General features: G+C 29.8%; 1 protein-coding gene across 4 annotated transcripts in view; it reads left to right on the forward strand.

Annotated features, from left to right (window-relative positions):
• The window catches only part of yrt (erythrocyte membrane protein band 4.1-like yurt), a 213,570-nt gene that overhangs the window by 153,494 nt on the left and 40,522 nt on the right, over nucleotides 1–19,554 (forward strand). For all 4 annotated transcript variants that reach the window (XM_075358187.1, XM_075358195.1, XM_075358204.1 and 1 more), the window contains 3 exons: nucleotides 1,058–1,159; nucleotides 5,057–5,194; nucleotides 15,728–15,847. In XM_075358187.1, coding sequence (XP_075214302.1) covers nucleotides 1,058–1,159; nucleotides 5,057–5,194; nucleotides 15,728–15,847 — 360 coding nt within the window. The remainder of the gene's footprint in view (nucleotides 1–1,057; nucleotides 1,160–5,056; nucleotides 5,195–15,727; nucleotides 15,848–19,554) is intronic.

Raw genomic sequence — 19,554 nt, forward strand, 5'->3', positions numbered from 1 at the left:
AGGAGTTTCTACCTTTCCTTTCCTATTTATTTCAGTCTGTAATCTATTAATGCTACTAACTGACACACCAGTTAATTCAGAAGTGTTTCCCATTTAACCAACGTAGGATTTTTCTCCAGCAGTTGATTGAATACATTTAAAACTATTTTTTTTTGTCACCACTTCACAAATGTTTCCCTTTTCTGTGCTTATTAAATGATGTTCCTGAATTATCAGCCATACTGATAAACTATTTGAATACACACACATACAGGCTAATCACACTATCAAATCTCACAATAATGTTATTATTAAATAAGTCACACAGAACATAAATAAATAAATCACACAATAACCAAATATACACACACAGTCACACATCAAAAAAGTACTAAAACACAGAACTACAATTAAAAGAAAATTAAAAATATCCAGTATGAAATAAGGGAATTTGTACTGTTATTTTGAAGTCTGTGATAAATAACGATGTTTTGTTTATAAACATACAGTAGTTACAACAGTTCATCACATACAATAATGTGTGCTGTATATACATGCACTACCACACTCACAGTTTATTTATTTCATATCTCCTTCTAAGAATGAACAGATAATATATAAATTTCTCTTCCTCTGTTAATGTTTATTTTTATTTTTTTTTTTTTTTTTAGACTCGGACAGTCTACTCATAAAACAGTATTCTTACTTACACCCCAAAGATCAGATTAGTGTTAATATAGACAATCAAATCTAGTTAAAAAAATGTATACACATGAGTTTGATACAGCCTTCAGAACTGTTGATAAGTAACAATGCTAACTGCTTGCCTAGATTGTGTAACCACTTCTAAAAACTAAGAATATTGGATTATGCCAAATTTAAAATGCTGGAAAAAGATAGTATTAGATTAAACTTGTAATATTTGTTTGGCCTAGTAGTCTGCAGTAGGGTGGTATGATAATTTTTTAAATATTACATGTTGTTTTCTTGATTTTTTTTTTGCATTTGTAAGTGTTTATGCATTAATTGGAACTTTATATGTAAGTTCATTTGCACTAACTTTAATTATTGTTTCCAGGCCAAAAATTGGAAAGTTGGATTTTAAGAAAAAAAAATTAACATTGGTTGTTGTGGAGGATGATGATCAAGGCAGAGAACAAGAACACACCTTTGTTTTTCGGTAATATGAGATTTTTTTATATAAGCAAGTTTTACAAATATTTTTGCTGTTAAAATAGATTAATCAACGTAATCATTTAAGAACTTCTCTGTGTGATAATTGCATCTATAGTGTGATAAAATTAGTATCAATAGCTTTTATTTATTTACTAGCCATACTTTTGGCTAGATCTCCAAAAGAAGGGACTTGATTTCATTAAATTGTTCTGAAATTTAGCCTAAGGTAATACTACTATGCAGTAACGTCTATAAATAAATTTTCATAATAATGTATTGTGTTATTCTTATATTAGATGCATAAAAAGAGGGGTATAGAGACAGATGAATTTGGCTGGTGAATATATATTCATCCTTACAATAAGTCTATAAATATTTTGTTGGGATTGGACCAGTGGTATTCCACTGATCCAGCAAAGTGATATAGATATGTTCTGGTTTGCTATGCTGCAGAATTATCATAATGTGTTTTACAATCTTGTAAGTAAGTATGTACAGTTTGTACCATTGTAACTCCAGGAAGGCTGCCCATCATTAAATACGTATCCAACAATTTATTCCACTTACTGTAGTAATTATGGATTTCAGATTTTTGAAAAAAAAATTGCAAGTGGTTGGCACAAAAAAAAACTTATAGTAGTAGACCCTGTTTTATTTTTTAGTACAGTAATTAAAAATTATGGATAAATTAACATTATATAAGTGCATTGATAAAATAGTAATTACAAAAACATACTTGTTTGTCTTTTATGTCTGCTTTTTTTTCAAGTTTTTCTGAAGTTAGTGGATAGAATTTGATGGGAACTTTGCTATTAGTTACTCTTCCTGATATAAATCTATTAGATTGGAACTATAATAGGAGAACTTTTAGTATGTTATAAAATACAAAGCCTTATCAGGGATTTGAACCTGGAATCTTCTAGATGAAAAATGGCTGAAACAGCATTTGTAATCGTATCATCAAAGAAACATAGAATTATATTTAATTCTTACTGTACTTAATGCATTTTTATAATACAAAAAGTAAATTTTTTACAAAAAAATTACTGCTCTTCCACCTGCTTATTAGTTGTATTAATATTTTCACATAATGATCTTTGCCTACATTATTTTTATCAAATTGTCAATCAATACTTTTCTAGACATTTTTTTACTTTTTAAGATAGATAAACCTTGTTATGTCGTATGTTACAGATTGTTTTAATTTGATAACATAATTTAGAATTTTATTTTGAAGAGAAAAGCAGAGTTCCACTTTTTTCTTTCTAAAGCAGAGTCTCACTTTCTTCTCCCTAGAGTTTCTCCCACTTTTGAAGTAGAATCATTTTTTTTATCTTCAAGTTCATCTTCAATATTTTTCATGTGTATTTGGAGGACAGATAGCCCTAAAATACATGATTCAAATATTGCATAATAATATTATAACTTATCTGATCAACCACATCAGTTATTGTGACCGACCAATATTAGTTATATTTTTTAAATATATTATATTATAACCCTGTACAATTAATGAAATGAGTGATGCAGAAATGATTATGAATAACCAAATAGAAATTTCAATAATAAAAAGAATTGAAAGCCAAACTAATCTGAATGTAGCTGTATAATCTGTTTAATGCATACATATTTTAGTTTTAATATGCTAAATACTTCCAAAATTTAATAATCTTTTAGTTGCCTAAATATTTTTGATGGTCACAGTTAAGTAAGGAGGTGTTAGCATACAATATCAACTGTCATTGATATCAAAATTTATTTACATTCTCAGAATAAGTGATCATTTTTCAGACACTTATTTTGGGGTGATGGCCTCCTTTAGTAGTATCAGTATATTGTTATTTTATTATTTTATAAGTTGATTAATTTTATATTGAATTTATTAATAACATTTCGTAAATAACTTTTAGTAAAAAGTACAGAATTGATTTATAATTCTAACATTTAAAAATATAGTAATTTGTGCAGGTTTAAGTGAACATAATATATTTATAAACTGTGATTACCCACTTTTTTTAAGACAGTTCAATAAGTTTTTTTTCACAATAAGCAAGAGCTTCACAAACGAACTGATCAACTCCTGAAATGTTATCATCAAACATACTTGTTAATGCTAAAAACGTAATATTTGGTAAGATAAATTTTTAATCAATACTTATTAACATACATATTTAATAAACAAATAAAACACAATCGCCACAACAGATAAAATAAATTTGAGAGAAATTAAGCAACTGTGCTGATGCATATCTTATTTTGTTATAATATATGTTTTAAAAATGCAGTCAGGCATAAAGCAGGTTTGACTGTTGTAACCATTCTAAATTTTGTTGGTTACAAACAATATATATTATGTCATAAAGAAAAAAGTTTCAATATTTTCAAAAGTAGTTAATATTCATTTGTCTTAGCTGATATTGAAAACAGAAAATAGGCAAGATAGAACTATATTATTTTAATAGTTAAATAAACGTAATTAGTTTGATAAGAAATTGTATTACATAACTTTGTTTTTTGATGTATGACATGGTCTGGATAGCCAGATGGCCACAACAGATAAAATAAATTTGAGAGAAATTAAGCAACTGTGCTGATGCATATCTTATTTTGTTATAATATATGTTTTAAAAATGCAGTCAGGCATAAAGCAGGTTTGACTGTTGTAACCATTCTAAATTTTGTTGGTTACAAACAATATATATTATGTCATAAAGAAAAAAGTTTCAATATTTTCAAAAGTAGTTAATATTCATTTGTCTTAGCTGATATTGAAAACAGAAAATAGGCAAGATAGAACTATATTATTTTAATAGTTAAATAAACGTAATTAGTTTGATAAGAAATTGTATTACATAACTTTGTTTTTTGATGTATGACATGGTCTGGATAGCCAGACGGTGATGTCATCGTGGGCTGGTGAGAGCATATACATTCTCAGAAAAAAGTGTGTACGTGTATAAATACAAACGGGCGTCTGGTGGGGGAAGCCAGACTGACATTCTTTGTTTTGGGGCTAGTGTGAATTTAGCAGTCATGGAGTGGAGACGTGTTTTGAGTTGGCTCGCACGGAAGTGGTGATGTGTTCTTTGTTCAATATGACAAGACAGTGAGACTGGGTAAATAGGTGTATTCGATGCGAGGTCATCATTATTTTTATATGTGCAGGAAAGTATCCTTATGTATAATGAAGAGAAAAATTAATGATAAGATATTTTTTTTTTTAAATATGACAGACGAGTAGTGTGGAAATGTGTTTTCTATGATTCCATATAATTTTGATATAAATAATATGTTTAACTAATGTTAAAAAAATTATTTTATTGTATTGTTAATGTTAATTATTTTATTTTTTTAAATATGACAGATGAGTAGTGTGGAAGTGTGTTTTCTATGACTCCATATACATGATTCAAAATATAGAATCCATATAATTTTGATATGCTTAATATGTTCAATTAATGTTAAAAAAATTATTTTTTGTATTGTTAATGTTAACTTTTTTTATTTTTAATAATATACATGTAATCAGACTACATAGCCCTAGTAAATCTTTTCGTTGTCCCCCCCCCCCCCCCTTAATTTGAATTGTTTTGTGATTGAGCTTTTATTTTATTTGATTCTACAATGAGCTTTTCAAATTAAATTTTTTTTTTTATTTGGAAGTAAGCTCGCACTGTTTCCAGTGCTACCATCAGTTTATGTACAAAGTTTAGGCTACAGACAAGTAGTTAAAACTTCATTTGATAATTAGTCATCTTTTCTTACTCAAATGGTAAAAGAAATTTTTTTTTAATATTATTTATCCAATTACATAATATTCAGCAGTTGTATATTGATAATTACAACAATTTAAGGAAAACATTACTGAAATATGAAATTAAAGTAGTATTTTTTTTTTCAGGTTACATAATGAGAAAGCCTGCAAGCATTTGTGGAAATGTGCAGTAGAACATCATGCATTTTTCAGGTTAAGAGCACCAGTTAAAGGTCCATCAGCTCGACAAAACTTTTTCAGAATGGGTTCTCGCTTTAGATACAGGTAATTTTTATTGTAGATTCCAATAAAATGAATCCCATGTTGTGTGTATAAAGCCTGTTTTATCTTTTTAGATATATTTAATCCGTGTAATCATTTACATCTTATTTTTCAATGAAATGATTTGCTTGTTACAAGATAGTATTTTAGTTGGCTGTTGGTTATCCTTCATTCATTTTAGGAGGATGTTAAATACGTGGTCAAGGAAGAAATATTCAGTGAAGAATAATTTTTCTGGACTTAGACAATTGAAGAAATTAGTTTATCTTGTAAAGGGTGCTTTCTGTATTAAGTCATAAATAAAATAACTTTATTTAGCAAGTGTGAATAAATCTCTGTGAATGTGATATGTATCCCTCTTTGTTTGTATTTGATGAAGTTGGATGAATGTATAAAAGTACAACATTTTTAACACCATTCTTTGTACCCCAAGTACAGTACAAAGATACCAGAATTTAAAACAGAAGTTTCCAGCTGTTTCTGTGAAGAGAAATTTACGTTTTGAAAAATAAATTTGTTACTTTATGATCAGAGCTAGACTGCAGGATTTTTTTAATAGATTTTTGCTAAAGCTTGAATCTCAAGCCAGAAATCTTATTAGGTGGTTGGGGTACTGCAAAAATTGCAACCTTTGGCCACGATATTGATGAGTGGTCAACCTAATGCAGTGGTGGTGATTCTCAACCTTTTTAGCTCCATGATATCAAAAACATAAAAAAAATATATATATATTTTTTTTGGTTGGGGGGGGGCCGACCTCTCCCAACCGTAATCCAATTAAACCGTATTAAAAATATTTATCTATGTTTTGATGGCAATGGTTATGAACTTACATGCATGAAACATATAAACATGAGCAATTTACAGGTTCCAATTTGCTCATGAATACCGGTGTTCTTTGGTGGTTGGGTTTCAATTAACCACACATCTCAGGAATGGTCACCCTGAGACTGTACAAAACTACACTTAATTTACATTCATTCATATCATCCTCTGAGTAACACCTTGCGGTGATTCCAAAGGCTAAATAGAAAAGAGAGGGAGAGAGTGAGAGGTTTCAATTTGATGTGTACGAGCTCCTTATAATTTGGTCTGCTTGCATAATATTTGCTGTGAAAGTGTCATGTTTGAACATGTCATGCTCTCAGTAATTTAAAGGTGTGTAAGGGATCTACCTCCAGTAAATCAATTGTTAAAAAGACAAGATTGTACAGTGACATTTAAATTGTGGTTTTACCTCATTGGATGAAAAACCACGTGCGTGTTTGCTTTCAATCCTCTCTGATAAAAGCATGAAGCAATCAAAATTAATTCCTCACTTGGAAACTAAACATTCAGATCATTAAAGCAAACCCTTGGAATTTTTCAAAAGAAAATTACACACTTTGAGAAATCAACAACCTTCTATTTATAAATCAAGCCATACTGATGAACGTACTCATGAAGCATCTTATCTCATAGCATTAAGAATAGCAAAGATGCCTAAATCCCATACATTCACAGAAAATCTCATATTGTTTACTGCAATTGATATGGTCAGTGTTTTAATAGGCGTGGAAGAAGCAAAGAAATTGAAAAAATTCCGCTTTCTAACAACACAGTATCAAGGTGAATTGATGACATGGCTACCAATGTGTTCATGATCAGATAATTCAGTAAGTGATTTCAACTGAATTTTTTAGTATTCAGTATGTAGTGAGGGTGCAAAGGTGATAACTGGAAAGAAAAGTGGATTTCTGAAAAATAAAAGATTGTCTTATACCAAGGACAGAATGGACACACTGCTTCCTTCACAGAAATGCCCTTACCACAAAAAATATGCCGGAGAAAATCTCAAACAAATTCTTGTAAAACTTTAAAAATTGTTAATTTTTATTAAAAGTTGACCATTACAGAATAGACTCTTTGCTAAAAACTATGCGATGAAATGGGCGAAAAGTAAAATCTCTTCTTTTCCATGCAGAAGTCAGATGGTTATTACAGGAAAGTGTTAACCTGGCTGTTGGAATTGCAAGATGAATTAATATTTTTGCAGGATAAGCAAAGATCATTCTCAATGTTTTTCTACAAAATAATGAGTATATGTTTCTGTTGGCTCACTCAGCTGATGTATTTTTTCATTTAAATGACTTGAATGTGAATTTAAATGAACATGATAAAAATATTTTATTAATGACAGAATAAGTTTCACACTTTCATTAAGAACCTTTAATATCTGGACTATAAGCTTCAAAGCAAACATTTTGATATATTTCCACTCACTTTGGATTATTCTGAGAAAAATTTGGATGAAGAAGACACCATTATTCACCACAGTTTGGATAGCATGAAGATGCATTTTCACGAGCTAAAAAATTCAGTTGGCGGAGTATAAGAAGATAAAAGTGATTTCATGAAGAGGTGGATACTAAATCCATTTAGTGAAACAAATTGTTGCAGCTGTTAATTTACCAGTTGAGATTCACAACTAGCTCATCAAAATGTTTGCCGATAAAACATTACAACTAAAATTCACATCTGAAGATTTAGATACGTTTTTGCTTGCTTGTTGAACTGAATATGGAGATTTAATCACAGGATAATTGAAAATATTAATCCCTTTCACCAGATCTTAGCTCTGTGAAAAGGGTTTTTCATCTATGGTTGCGCTCATAACTAAATATAGGAATCATCTTTTACCACTTGAAAACTACTTGCTTTCATGTGCTTTTAACATAAGATCCGTGAATGGAGAAACTTTTAAATGAAAAATAAACACACAGTCTCATTAATTTGTTTTCTACATGTGTACTTATAAATGTAAGTAAAGTGTTTGTAATAAATGTTTTTTTTTTTTAATTAAATGATTTCATTATTGTTAATGTATAAAGTTGTAGGCTAATTTCATAAGCCCCATTTTGAGAAACACTGGTCTAATGTAACAGAGAAAAAACACACTTTACACATTGCACATTTTACAAAAATCCACATTGAACATTTATTATCAAGAATATTAAATAATCTTCATACCTTTTAGTTTTTCATTGAAGATTCCAATCCATGATCGATTATGATTAGCCAGAAATTCAGGAAAATTATCAACTAAGAAAAGTATAGAGGCAAGTAACTGAATAAAAAATAACTTTCCTAAGCTGGCTGATCTGTTGACAGATATAATTAATTTTTAAATATTCTACATACCTCTTCTTTCCTTACGAGTAATATTAGTATCAGTACACCCACACACACACACACACACACACACACACACACACACACACACACACACACACACACACACACCCGCGCGCGCGCGCGCGCACGCACGCACGCACGCACGCATACACACATGTTTCAGATTATTATATTATTTTTATTATCATTTCAAATTATTTTATTTCTTGTTGATTTATTCAAATAAACTGCACAGTAAAAAAATGTAACAAATGTTATAATACCATTTGCTTTATTTTAGTATTTTTAGCTTTTTTAATATGCAGTTTAATTAAATAAATTCAATCATGACTGAAGATGCAAGATTCTGTGAAAATACTTTCATGATAAAATAAGGTAAAATATGTCATCTCAATATTCTGTATTAGGTGGTTTATAGTAATAGAATTGAAAAAAAAAAAAAATATATATATATATATATATATATATACAGGTGTTTCATTTTAATCCTCACAGATGATTCTCTCATAAACTACACACAATACAAAAAAATTACCTAAACAAAAATTATCAGACTGGAGGGGACACCTTGTGGTGACCTTGCATTTGATCTTGACTGTTATTTCAAGGTTAACACAATTTTTTCAATTGGAATGATTATCATTGACCCCACCAGTGAAAAGAGTGGAAAATGTTTCATTGGAATATGTGGTCACACTTATTTTAGAACTTTGTCATTCGGCTAACCATCATAGATCGTGTCTGAAATTTTAAGGTCATATGTGTGACCATGTATTCCAATGTAAACTTTTCCACCCTTTTCATTAGTGGAGTAAACAGTAGGTCATTCCATTTGAAAAAATCACTTTAACCTTAAAATAAGTCAAAGTCACCATGAGGTGTCCCCGTCCATTCCGAGTAACTTTTGTTTAGGTCATTTTTTTATATTGTGCACATATTTTACAAGAAAATTGTCTGGGAGGTTTAAAATAAATTACCCAGTATATATATATATATATTTTTTTCTTCAGTCATTTGACTGGTTTGATGCAGCTCTCCAAGATTCCCTATCTAGTGCTAGTCGTTTCATTTCAGTATACCACAACAACAATTTGTTTTACATATTCCAAACGTGGCCTGCCTACACAATTTTTCCTTCTACCTGTCCTTCCAATATTAAAGCGACTATTCCAGGATGCCTTAGTATGTGGCCTATAAGTCTGTCTCTTCTTTTAACTATATTTTTCCAAATTCTTCTTTCTTCATCTATTTGCCACAATACCTCTTCATTTGTCACTTTATCCACCAATCTGATTTTTAACATTCTCCTATAGCACCACATTTAAAAAGCTTCTAATCTTTTCTTCTCAGATACTCCGATTGTCCAAGTTTCACTTCCATATAAAGCGACACTCCATACATATACTTTCAAAAATCTTTTCCTGACATTTAAATTAATTTTTGATGTAAACAAATTATATTTCTTACTGAAGGCTCGTTTCGCTTGTGCTATTCGGCATTTTATATCGCTCCTGCTTCGTCCATCTTTAGTAATTCTACTTCCCAAATAACAAAATTCTTCTACCTCCATAATCTTTTCTCCTCCTATTTTCACATTCAGTGGTCCATCTTTGTTATTTCTACTATATTTCATTACTTTTGTTTTGTTCTTGTTTATTTTCATGCGATAGTTCTTGTGTAGGACTTCATCTATGCCGTTCATTGTTTCTTCTAAATCCTTTTTACTCTCGGCTAGAATTACTATATCATCAGCAAATCGTAGCATCTTTATCTTTTCACCTTGTACTGTTACTCCAAATCTAAATTGTTCTTTAACATCATTAACTGCTAGTTCCATGTAAAGATTAAAAAGTAACGGAGATAGGGAACATCCTTGTCGGTCTCCCTTTCTTATTACGGCTTCTTTCTTATGTTCTTCAATTATTAATGTTGCTGTTTGGTTCCTGTACATGTTAGCAATTGTTCTTCTATCTCTGTATTTGAAACCTAATTTTTTTAAAATGCTGAACATTTTATTCTAGTCTACGTTATCGAATGCCTTTTCAAGGTCTATAAATGCCAAGTATGTTGGTTTGTTTTTCTTTAATCTTCCTTCTACTATTAATCTGAGGCCTAAAATTGCTTCCCTTGTCCCTATACTGTTCCTGAAACCAAATTAGTCTTCTCCTAACACTTCTTCCACTCTCCTCTCAATTCTTCTGTATAGAATTCTAGTTGATTTTTGATGCATGACTAGCTAACTACTACTAGTTAACTAATTGTTCTGTATTCTTCACATTTATCTGCCCCTGCTTTCTTTGGTATCATGACTATAACACTTTTTTTGAAGTCTGATGGAAATTCCCCTTTTTCATAAATATTACACACCAATTTGTATAATCTATCAATCGCTTCCTCACCTGCACTGCGCAGTAATTCTACAGGTATTCCGTCTATTCCAGGAGCCTTTCTGCCATTTAAATCTTTTAATGCTCTCTTAAATTCAGATCTCAGTATTGTTTCTCCCATTTCATCCTCCTCAACTTCCTCTTCTTCCTCTATAACACCATTTTCTAATTCATTTTCTCCGTATAACTCTTCAATATATTCCACCCATCTATCAACTTTACCTTTTGTATTATATATTGGTGTACCATCTTTGTTTAACACATTATTAGATTTTAATTTATGTACCCCAAAATTTTCCTTAACTTTCCTGTATGCTCCGTCTATTTTACCAATGTTCATTTCTCTTTCCACTTCTGAACACTTTTCTTTAATCCACTCTTCTTTCGCCAGTTTGCACTTCCTGTTTATAGCATTTCTTAATTGCCGATAGTTCCTTATATTGCCGATAGCATTCTTATATTTTCTACGTTCATCTATCAGCTGCAATATATCGTCTGAAACCCAGTATATATATATATATCAGAATCTTTCACAGAAGAAGAAATCCAATTCATCATAAAAAAATGACAAATTGCCAGGAGAAGACTGGCAATAATATTATGATTTTGCCATGATTCTGCCATGATAAGAAAAAATTGTCAGGAAGAAAAGACACCAGATCTGTGAGGAGATATAGAAGACAGAGAAGATATCAGATGACTGGAAATGTGCACTCATTTAGCCACTGCACAATAAAAAAAATCAATTGGACACAAACAACTATGGAGGAACATCACTTCTCCCTGTAACCTACAAAATCCTATACCTATCCCATTACAGTAATCCTTACTGATTTTCTAATTGTGAAGTGGACACTCAAACATACAGTGAGGTTTTTCAGTCATACAGTTTCTAGTGTTGTGTATGAATTAACATGCCCAGATATGGGAAACATGAAATTCATCAGATTTATCTATCTACCAACAATGTTTTAAGAATCAGTCACAATAGTTAAGACATTTGGTTTATCTGTTTTCGTAAGTTGTTGCACAGTATGGTTTCAAATTCAAATTATGAAAAGTCTTATGAAAATAAACCACTTACTTTATTTTACACCACTTTATTGTGATAACTTTCATACAGATTTTTCCAGATTGGCAGAAATTTTTCTTTGAATATTGGCTACACCCTCTGAAATTCTAATGGAAGTTTGCCTGTTTCATTTTGCACTTGAAACTGATTCTGTAGTACAGAAGTTTTTAATTGAATCTTGTATCTTTTCTTTCCTAGGATACTGGCATTTGGACATTTTTCTGTGAATATTTTTGACATTGTTCTTGAAGGAATCCAGAATGCACATAAGCTTCCACTATAGCAACCCTTTCCTCAATTTAATAAGGAAGTTGAGGAAAACACAATTCCAAAAAACAAAACCATATTGTACTGAAACATGAACAGTTCACAGCTGACAGCAATAGACGAGAGTAGTAACATACACAGTGGTGCTGGTAGTAGTTGTGTTAAAGTAATCTCAAATAACTGAAGTTTAAGGCAAGGTTCAATTTAGTTGCTCACTCAGTATTTAAATATATATTAAATAATATATACTTAAGATATTACATAAACTCCTGAAGAAGCCATGACTACAATGATACAATGAAAGTGCTTGTGTAAATTTAATAGATAAATAACAGTATTTTAAATTAAATAGTTTAAATCTGTTGTAAAATACAAATTTTATACTGCTGGGATGCTAATAAATAAAATATTTCTCATATATATACATACACACAGAATGTTTCTAAAGTGTGGGCTGGCTATACTTTTTTGGATTCTGCTTGTACAATTAAACGAAAAATATCCTTAAGAAAAATGGAAATTTCTCCTTCGTTCTTCCCTGTCCGCCATTTTGTTATTTTTATATAAAAATTTATATCTGAAGTTCAGCTAGAGGAATCACATTAATATTTGGTAAGTGTCTTGGTAATAAAGTTTTAAAATTAGCAAAATATCAGGACTTTAATATCTTCGCAAATTACAAAATGGCACCCATGACTATTTTTCAATCCATTATATCTCTCTATAAATATTAGTTTTATCAAAATGTATGTTATTGCTAAAATATTAAGCCTTTTATTTTGAACAAAATGACATTTTATTTTTTTACAGTTGCAAATAGCCGATTTATGACAGAAAATTATGTTGTAATTTTCTGTCTCTTTTATGTCCTCCACTGTTTTTATTTATTCTTAATTCTAGTATTATAAATTAGTATCAAATTAAGTAATAATTTTCTCATAATAAAATTTAATATTAAGTAATAATAAAACAATTGATATTAACTTTTCACTTAAAATAATTTTACGCAGCAATTATTACTGCTGGTCATATTAACAATTTAAAAATGCAATGCACATTTTGTTTTGAATAAAACTATGTGATTTTAAAGTAATTTAAACTCAATGTTTACTTGTGTATATTTGTTTAACATTTAGTGTCATTGGTTTATTTTTTAAGTTTTATTGTTTTATCATCATGGGGTTTAAATATTCTTTTGCAGAAATGTGTGACATGCATTTAATGTATAGTTTAGCACTGCAGCAGAGCAGAAGCAAAAGGACTCTATGAAAATAGATATCCTAATAGACGTGTGCCAAATGAAAAAAAAACTTTTGCAAGACTTTGCTTACGGCTTAGGGAAACAGGTTCATTTACACCAGGGAATCATGACCATGGTAGACCAAGGAGTACTAGGAGTATTGAATCAGTTGAAAGTGTTCTAAATCTTGTGGAAGAATCCCCCGATAAAAATATAGTTCTCTGGCAGTTCAAGAAAGTGTGGGCCATGTGAATGTGTGGCGGATTTTAAATGGTAACTGTCTTTACCCTTATCACTTCAGCACTTATAGGGGCTGACTGCTGATGATTTTTCACATAGCTTGGCTTTCTGTAACTGGTTTCTGTAATTAATTGAAGCCCCTTTATTTCCGGCAAGAATTCTGTTCACAGATGAAGCTTGTTTTAATAGAAATGGTGTTCAAAACTATCGCAACCTGCATATCTGGAGCGACAAGAATCCTCATAGTACCTTCTAAAGTAGCCATAAAGATTTTCTCTGAACATATGTGCAGATATATTTAATGACTATCTTTTTTGGGGTTTTATCATTCTACCAAATCATTTAAATTGAAAAAATTATCTTGCTCATTTGGCCGAAAAAATTCCACATTTGTTGGAAGATCTGCCTCTACAGTTAAGAGGAAATGTGTGGTTTCACACACAATGGAGCTCCAGCACATTTGTGAGTTCCTGCATAAAACTTTCCATGAAAAATAGATATGTCACAGGAGGGCCAGTGCCCTATCACCTGACTTAAACCCTCTTGCTTTTTATCTGTGGGACCATTTTAAACATATAGTTTATTCAACTCTAATACTTAACATTGAGGATCTTCAACAAAGGATCCAAAGTGGATTTCAAGAAATTAGGAATACTCACAGAATATTTAAGACAATCTCTCTGAAAAAGACTGGAGACTCTTAATTTCTAATGGTGGACACTTTGAACATCTCTTATATTTGATTAACTACTTACATAAAAAAAAAGATACACCTAACATTCTACATTATTATATAATTAATGTAAGATTTTCACTGGTATTTGTCTTATTTTTTTTAATTATTAGGTCTATTGTTGTGAGAAAATTATAACAATAAATAAAAACAATTACTATTTAATCAAATTGAACGTGAAGTGGAGGACATGAAAACACACAAAATTACATCAATTTTCTGCCATAATTCAGCTATTTCCTAACCTATTTAAAAAAATAAAATGTCATTTTGTTCATAGTAAAAGACTTAATATTTTAGCAAATAGTTTACAGTTTGATAAAACTAATATTTATAAAGAATTAAGAAATAAGCATGGCCGCTATTTTGTAATTTTCAGACATTTAACTCCTGGTTTTTTGCTAATTTTATAACTTTATTACCAAGATGCTTACCAAATATTAATGTGATTCCTCTATCCAAACTTGAGAAAGATTTTTATATAAAAATAACAAAATAGCAGATGGGGAGAACAAAGGAGAAATTTTAATTTTTCCTAAGGATATTTTTGTTTGGTTTTACAAGTCGAATCTGAAAAACTATAGCCAGCCCACCATTTTAGAAACATGAAATAATCCACTATTATAATGCAATAAATTATAAAAAATAAAAAATAAACCACCATTTTATAATACAAAGAGCAATATATATATATTTACAATAACAATATATAAACATATTGGATAATTTAAAATTGTATATCAATATAATTAGGAGCTGATTCATTTTTTAAAAAAACAATCAAATTTGAAAGATATGCAAAAATTTTCCTATTAACAAATAACTTGAAAACACATGTTTTGAATCACCCCATATTTCACCCTAATTTTTGCTAGAAGGGTAAATTGAAGCTATACTAAAATTCATGGGACCCAAATTAAGAGTCAAATGTGTTAGTTATTTGTTTTTGATCTCAAAATTGAATAAAACAGACTAGTTATTTGTGAAAAAAGTGTTGCAAGCCCAAAACATTATTTTCAAACAAGTAAAAAAAACTATTTTCAAGTTATGTATTATTTTTTTTAAATTACCAGTAAATAAAGTGAAATTTAAATTTAAGAAAATTGATATAAACGAAGTCTCAGTTTATTACTCGTATATTTTCTAGTAGCTTGATTATTAATGATTTCATATAAAATTAATTCTTGTAGCTTTTGTTATGTTAAGTTGTAAAAAATAATTTTGACCATCCAGTCTTCAGTCTTTTCCTTACATAATTGGCTTAACATAATTATATTTATAATTTTGTTACATCAAATTATAATTAATGTTGGTTAGTTTTTATTGCTTAAGTGTAAGTGATAAATTATTGTATTTCATGACCTTCATTTGTTAAATATATGGTTTAAAATTTACATTATCATGTTATGTCTTCTCATTTCAGTGGTAAAACAGAGTTTCAAACAACTCAACAAAATCGTGCACGTCGAACTGTACAGTTCGAGAGACGGCCAAGTCAGCGATATGCTCGTAGACAATCCCATGTTCTAAGAGAGCGTCAAAAGTAAGTATAATTTTTCTGAATCTGATCCACAGGTCAGTGGGTATTACCAGTGTCAGTGTTAGTATTCTCACTCAGATCAATACTAAACTCAGTATAGTATATAATTTTGAAGCTTATTTATAAAGTAAAAACTAGGTTTCAGTTATTTCTATATAATTAATTTTATCTAATGTAACATTTTTCAAGTTAGATATGTAAACTTGGTAACTTCTTAAAGGTGGTTGGTTTATCAGAAAACAATATCTTTAAATTTTAACAATTTCAGAAAGTGAGATAATTTATCATCATTATTCATTCATTTCGTATTATGGTAAATATAATGAATTAAAATATTTACTACAGTGAAATCCCCTTACTCGTGCTTCCCATATTCGTTGCTAAAATTTTCCATATTCATGTACATTACATTATTAGTGACATTAAAAAATAAAAATATTTGTTAGATTTAATGGCCCAGGTAGAGTATGAATGTGAAGAGATAGAAGGTACAATCCCTAAAAAACAGTTAAATGTTAAAACGCTGACCGAAGGCATTAAACTATCCCATGATCTTACCCAATTATTTATAGATGCTGATCCATAGATGCTTAATCTTTAATTGCAAAATTGAAGATGTCATGCAAGAATACACAGATTTAAAAACAATATCGAGACAAGGAAAAATTACAGATTTTTGTAAATGCAATCCAAAATATTGTAGGTTAGTTTTGTAAATTTCCTTTACAGTAATTTTATTTTTAGTGTACATAGTACTGTAGTGCTATTTTCTTAACTTTTTAAGGCAGTTACTGAGTATGATTTGAATATGTAATACTGTTTTCCAATATAGTACATACCGTAAGTACTGTAGTGAGTTTTTAAGTCAAACAGTTCGGTAAGTGCGTATGAGTAATTTAGAAGAAAGTATACTGTATTTTGTTAAATTTTTTGTGTAGTATACCTATGTACTGTACTAAACCAGTGCTGTTAATTAATGTTGCCATCTGTATTTCATCAATAACATTGCCCTAAGTAAGTACGCATGATTTTTTGTCATTTTACATAGAACCTAACCATTCTTCCTTAAAAGAGTATAAGTTCCATTCTATATTTGTGGTTTTCTGTGTTCGCAGCATTTTTACGGTTTCTAACCCTTGCGAATAAGGAGATTTTATTGTATAAACTTATTAATAGTTTAACTTATTAACTTATTAACAAAACTTATTAACAAATATAATATATATATTAACAAATATAATATATATATTAATAGTTTGTTATATATATATATATATATATATATATATATATATATATATATATATATACTACTGTGTTAATTAAATTCAAAAAAAAAACATAACCACCAAAACACAGTTACAGAAGAGCCTAAAAGAAAAAAATAATAATTCAAAGAAAGACAAGATTTATTTAAAGAGAGTTAAATTATAAAAACCAGAATACAGTCTAATTTACTGAAAATGTAGTAATGACCACTAGAACTGATATTGCATTAACTAAGATAACATAGAAACAGTCTGAAGTTCATAAAATTCAATTTTCTGCAAACACTATTACTTTTACTTATTACAATAGAACTACCCTACACTTTATGAATGAGTAGAATACTATCACTTTCATTACTGTTTATCAATAGCTTACCGAACAACTTCCTGCATTCACCCACTGTCCACAATGAACTGTTCGTGATGTACTCTTCACTCATTATCACTGTCACTCCAAACACGACCTCGCAGAACTACTGACCGTCTCTGTTGGTTGCTCGCAGTATTTATATCCCTGTCCTTCAGAACCAATATCCATCTAATCCCTTTGCTGTTGAAGTTAATAATTTTCATCGTCTGCACCCTTAAATTCTTATTCCAGTAAAAATTCCCATTCCAGTCTTGATTGTTATTCTGGTCTTGACCCTGGTCAAACAACAGCTTTTGGAGGTGCCATTACCTGTATTACAAAGAACAAATTGTTGAACAGAGCTATTAATCTGAGAAAAGAATCCCTTTTAGTTCCTTTTGGATTCTTCTTTTTGTTATCCTGGTTCATTGCACTGATCCTGTTATAACATATATGTATATATATAAAAATATAATGTTTTAAATATTACATCATTCTAGTACTGGACAGCAAAATTTGCGTATATGTCCATAATAATTTTCAGAAAACAATTGTAACAAATTACCAAATCAAATAAATATGCTTTAAAATAATTATAGAATTTAATAACAACTGAAGATGTGGAATCCTGTGAAAATACATGCTGTGCTTTGGTGGTTTACGCCAAAACTCAGTAAATAGATAATAAGTTAAACTTACCGTATTAATTCCAAGAATTGTTTTTCCCAGGATCCTGTGAAAATTTTCATTTCATTTAATATTCAACTGTATTAACACAGTGGTCAATTTGTTAATGAATTATTTGAATTTTAAAAAAAAGACATTTCATTTATAAAGTGTTAGTAGGAGGTACCATCCAGCCATTATACACCTACTGATTACAGAGCATATTACATATGTGACATCATTCACATAAATCCAGAGTAACTGAAGTATTATTAAAGTAGAAGTAAGTCAAATAAATTTAGGGATTATTGGCAAGACATTGGATGTCCTTTTTCACTACTCATTCTCTTTACAATTTCATTCTAGGTTATCTAGCATCATTAAATATTAATCAGAATGTTCCTGTGTGTATTTACATTTATATGTTTGTTTAAAACTCAGGAACTGCTGGTATTTAGATAATTCTTGTGCAAATATTTTTATTAAACTTTTAGGATGATTTTAGTTGTAAATTATCAACAGAGCAGTAAGGTTTTAGTAGTAAATATGCTGTGTTTTCCAGCATAATTTTTCATGTTCCCATGCATTCCTAACCTTGGTCCTGTAACTCTTCTCATGGAACCTTAGGGACAATGGCACCTTAGGTGTGTCAATGAGCAATATTACAGAAGGCGATTGTTAACGGACATGTTACCTTTACTAGAAGGGTTCCCTTTTAGCCCTTTTCTGGGTTCCTCCCATTATTGTATTTTCTACTACTTTCTTAATTGGCAGGAATCCGTTACTCAGGTCCATTATATCGGTCTTGTTACAATAATTTTAATAAACCCTTATAAAATCTCTACATTGCACCTAATGTTTTAAAACACTAAAATGTTGGGCCTACAGTAATTTTTAATGTAGAACAGCTGTACTCCAAATTTTTTTTAAGGCTCCTTCCAGGTTGTTGGCAGGTGAATACTGCGTAATGATTGTTATATTATACTGTTATTGGGAACATTCCCTTAAACTGTTTTATGAAGCTTGCGTTTAAAAATTGGTTACTTCAGTGATAGTTCACAATAGAATCTGTTGCTTTCAAGGTAATTATAAGAAATATAGTGAAATATGATCATAATCTATGAACAATTAGGAATATTAGTTTATGCAAGAACATTTATAAGGTTTTTTCTTAATGAGGGGTTCCTTAAAATATTAAAACTGGGTTATGTGTAAATTGTTTGTCTGTAAATGTATTTTCAGTGTAGCATATTTCTACAAATCAGTAAGAAACTTAGAGCAGTAAAAATCTGTATCTTTAGATAAACAGCTTCTTCTGATAGTGCTAAAACACATTTTCTTACTTTTAGAATTGGTGATCATTCAGAGTATGCACTTTTTCAGCTAAAATTATTCTCATAGCTAATTTACTGAACTTTGTTAACATG

Source organism: Lycorma delicatula, chromosome 1 (genome assembly GCF_047948215.1).
Source record: "Lycorma delicatula isolate Av1 chromosome 1, ASM4794821v1, whole genome shotgun sequence".
In the NCBI taxonomy this organism is placed as follows: domain Eukaryota; kingdom Metazoa; phylum Arthropoda; class Insecta; order Hemiptera; family Fulgoridae; genus Lycorma; species Lycorma delicatula.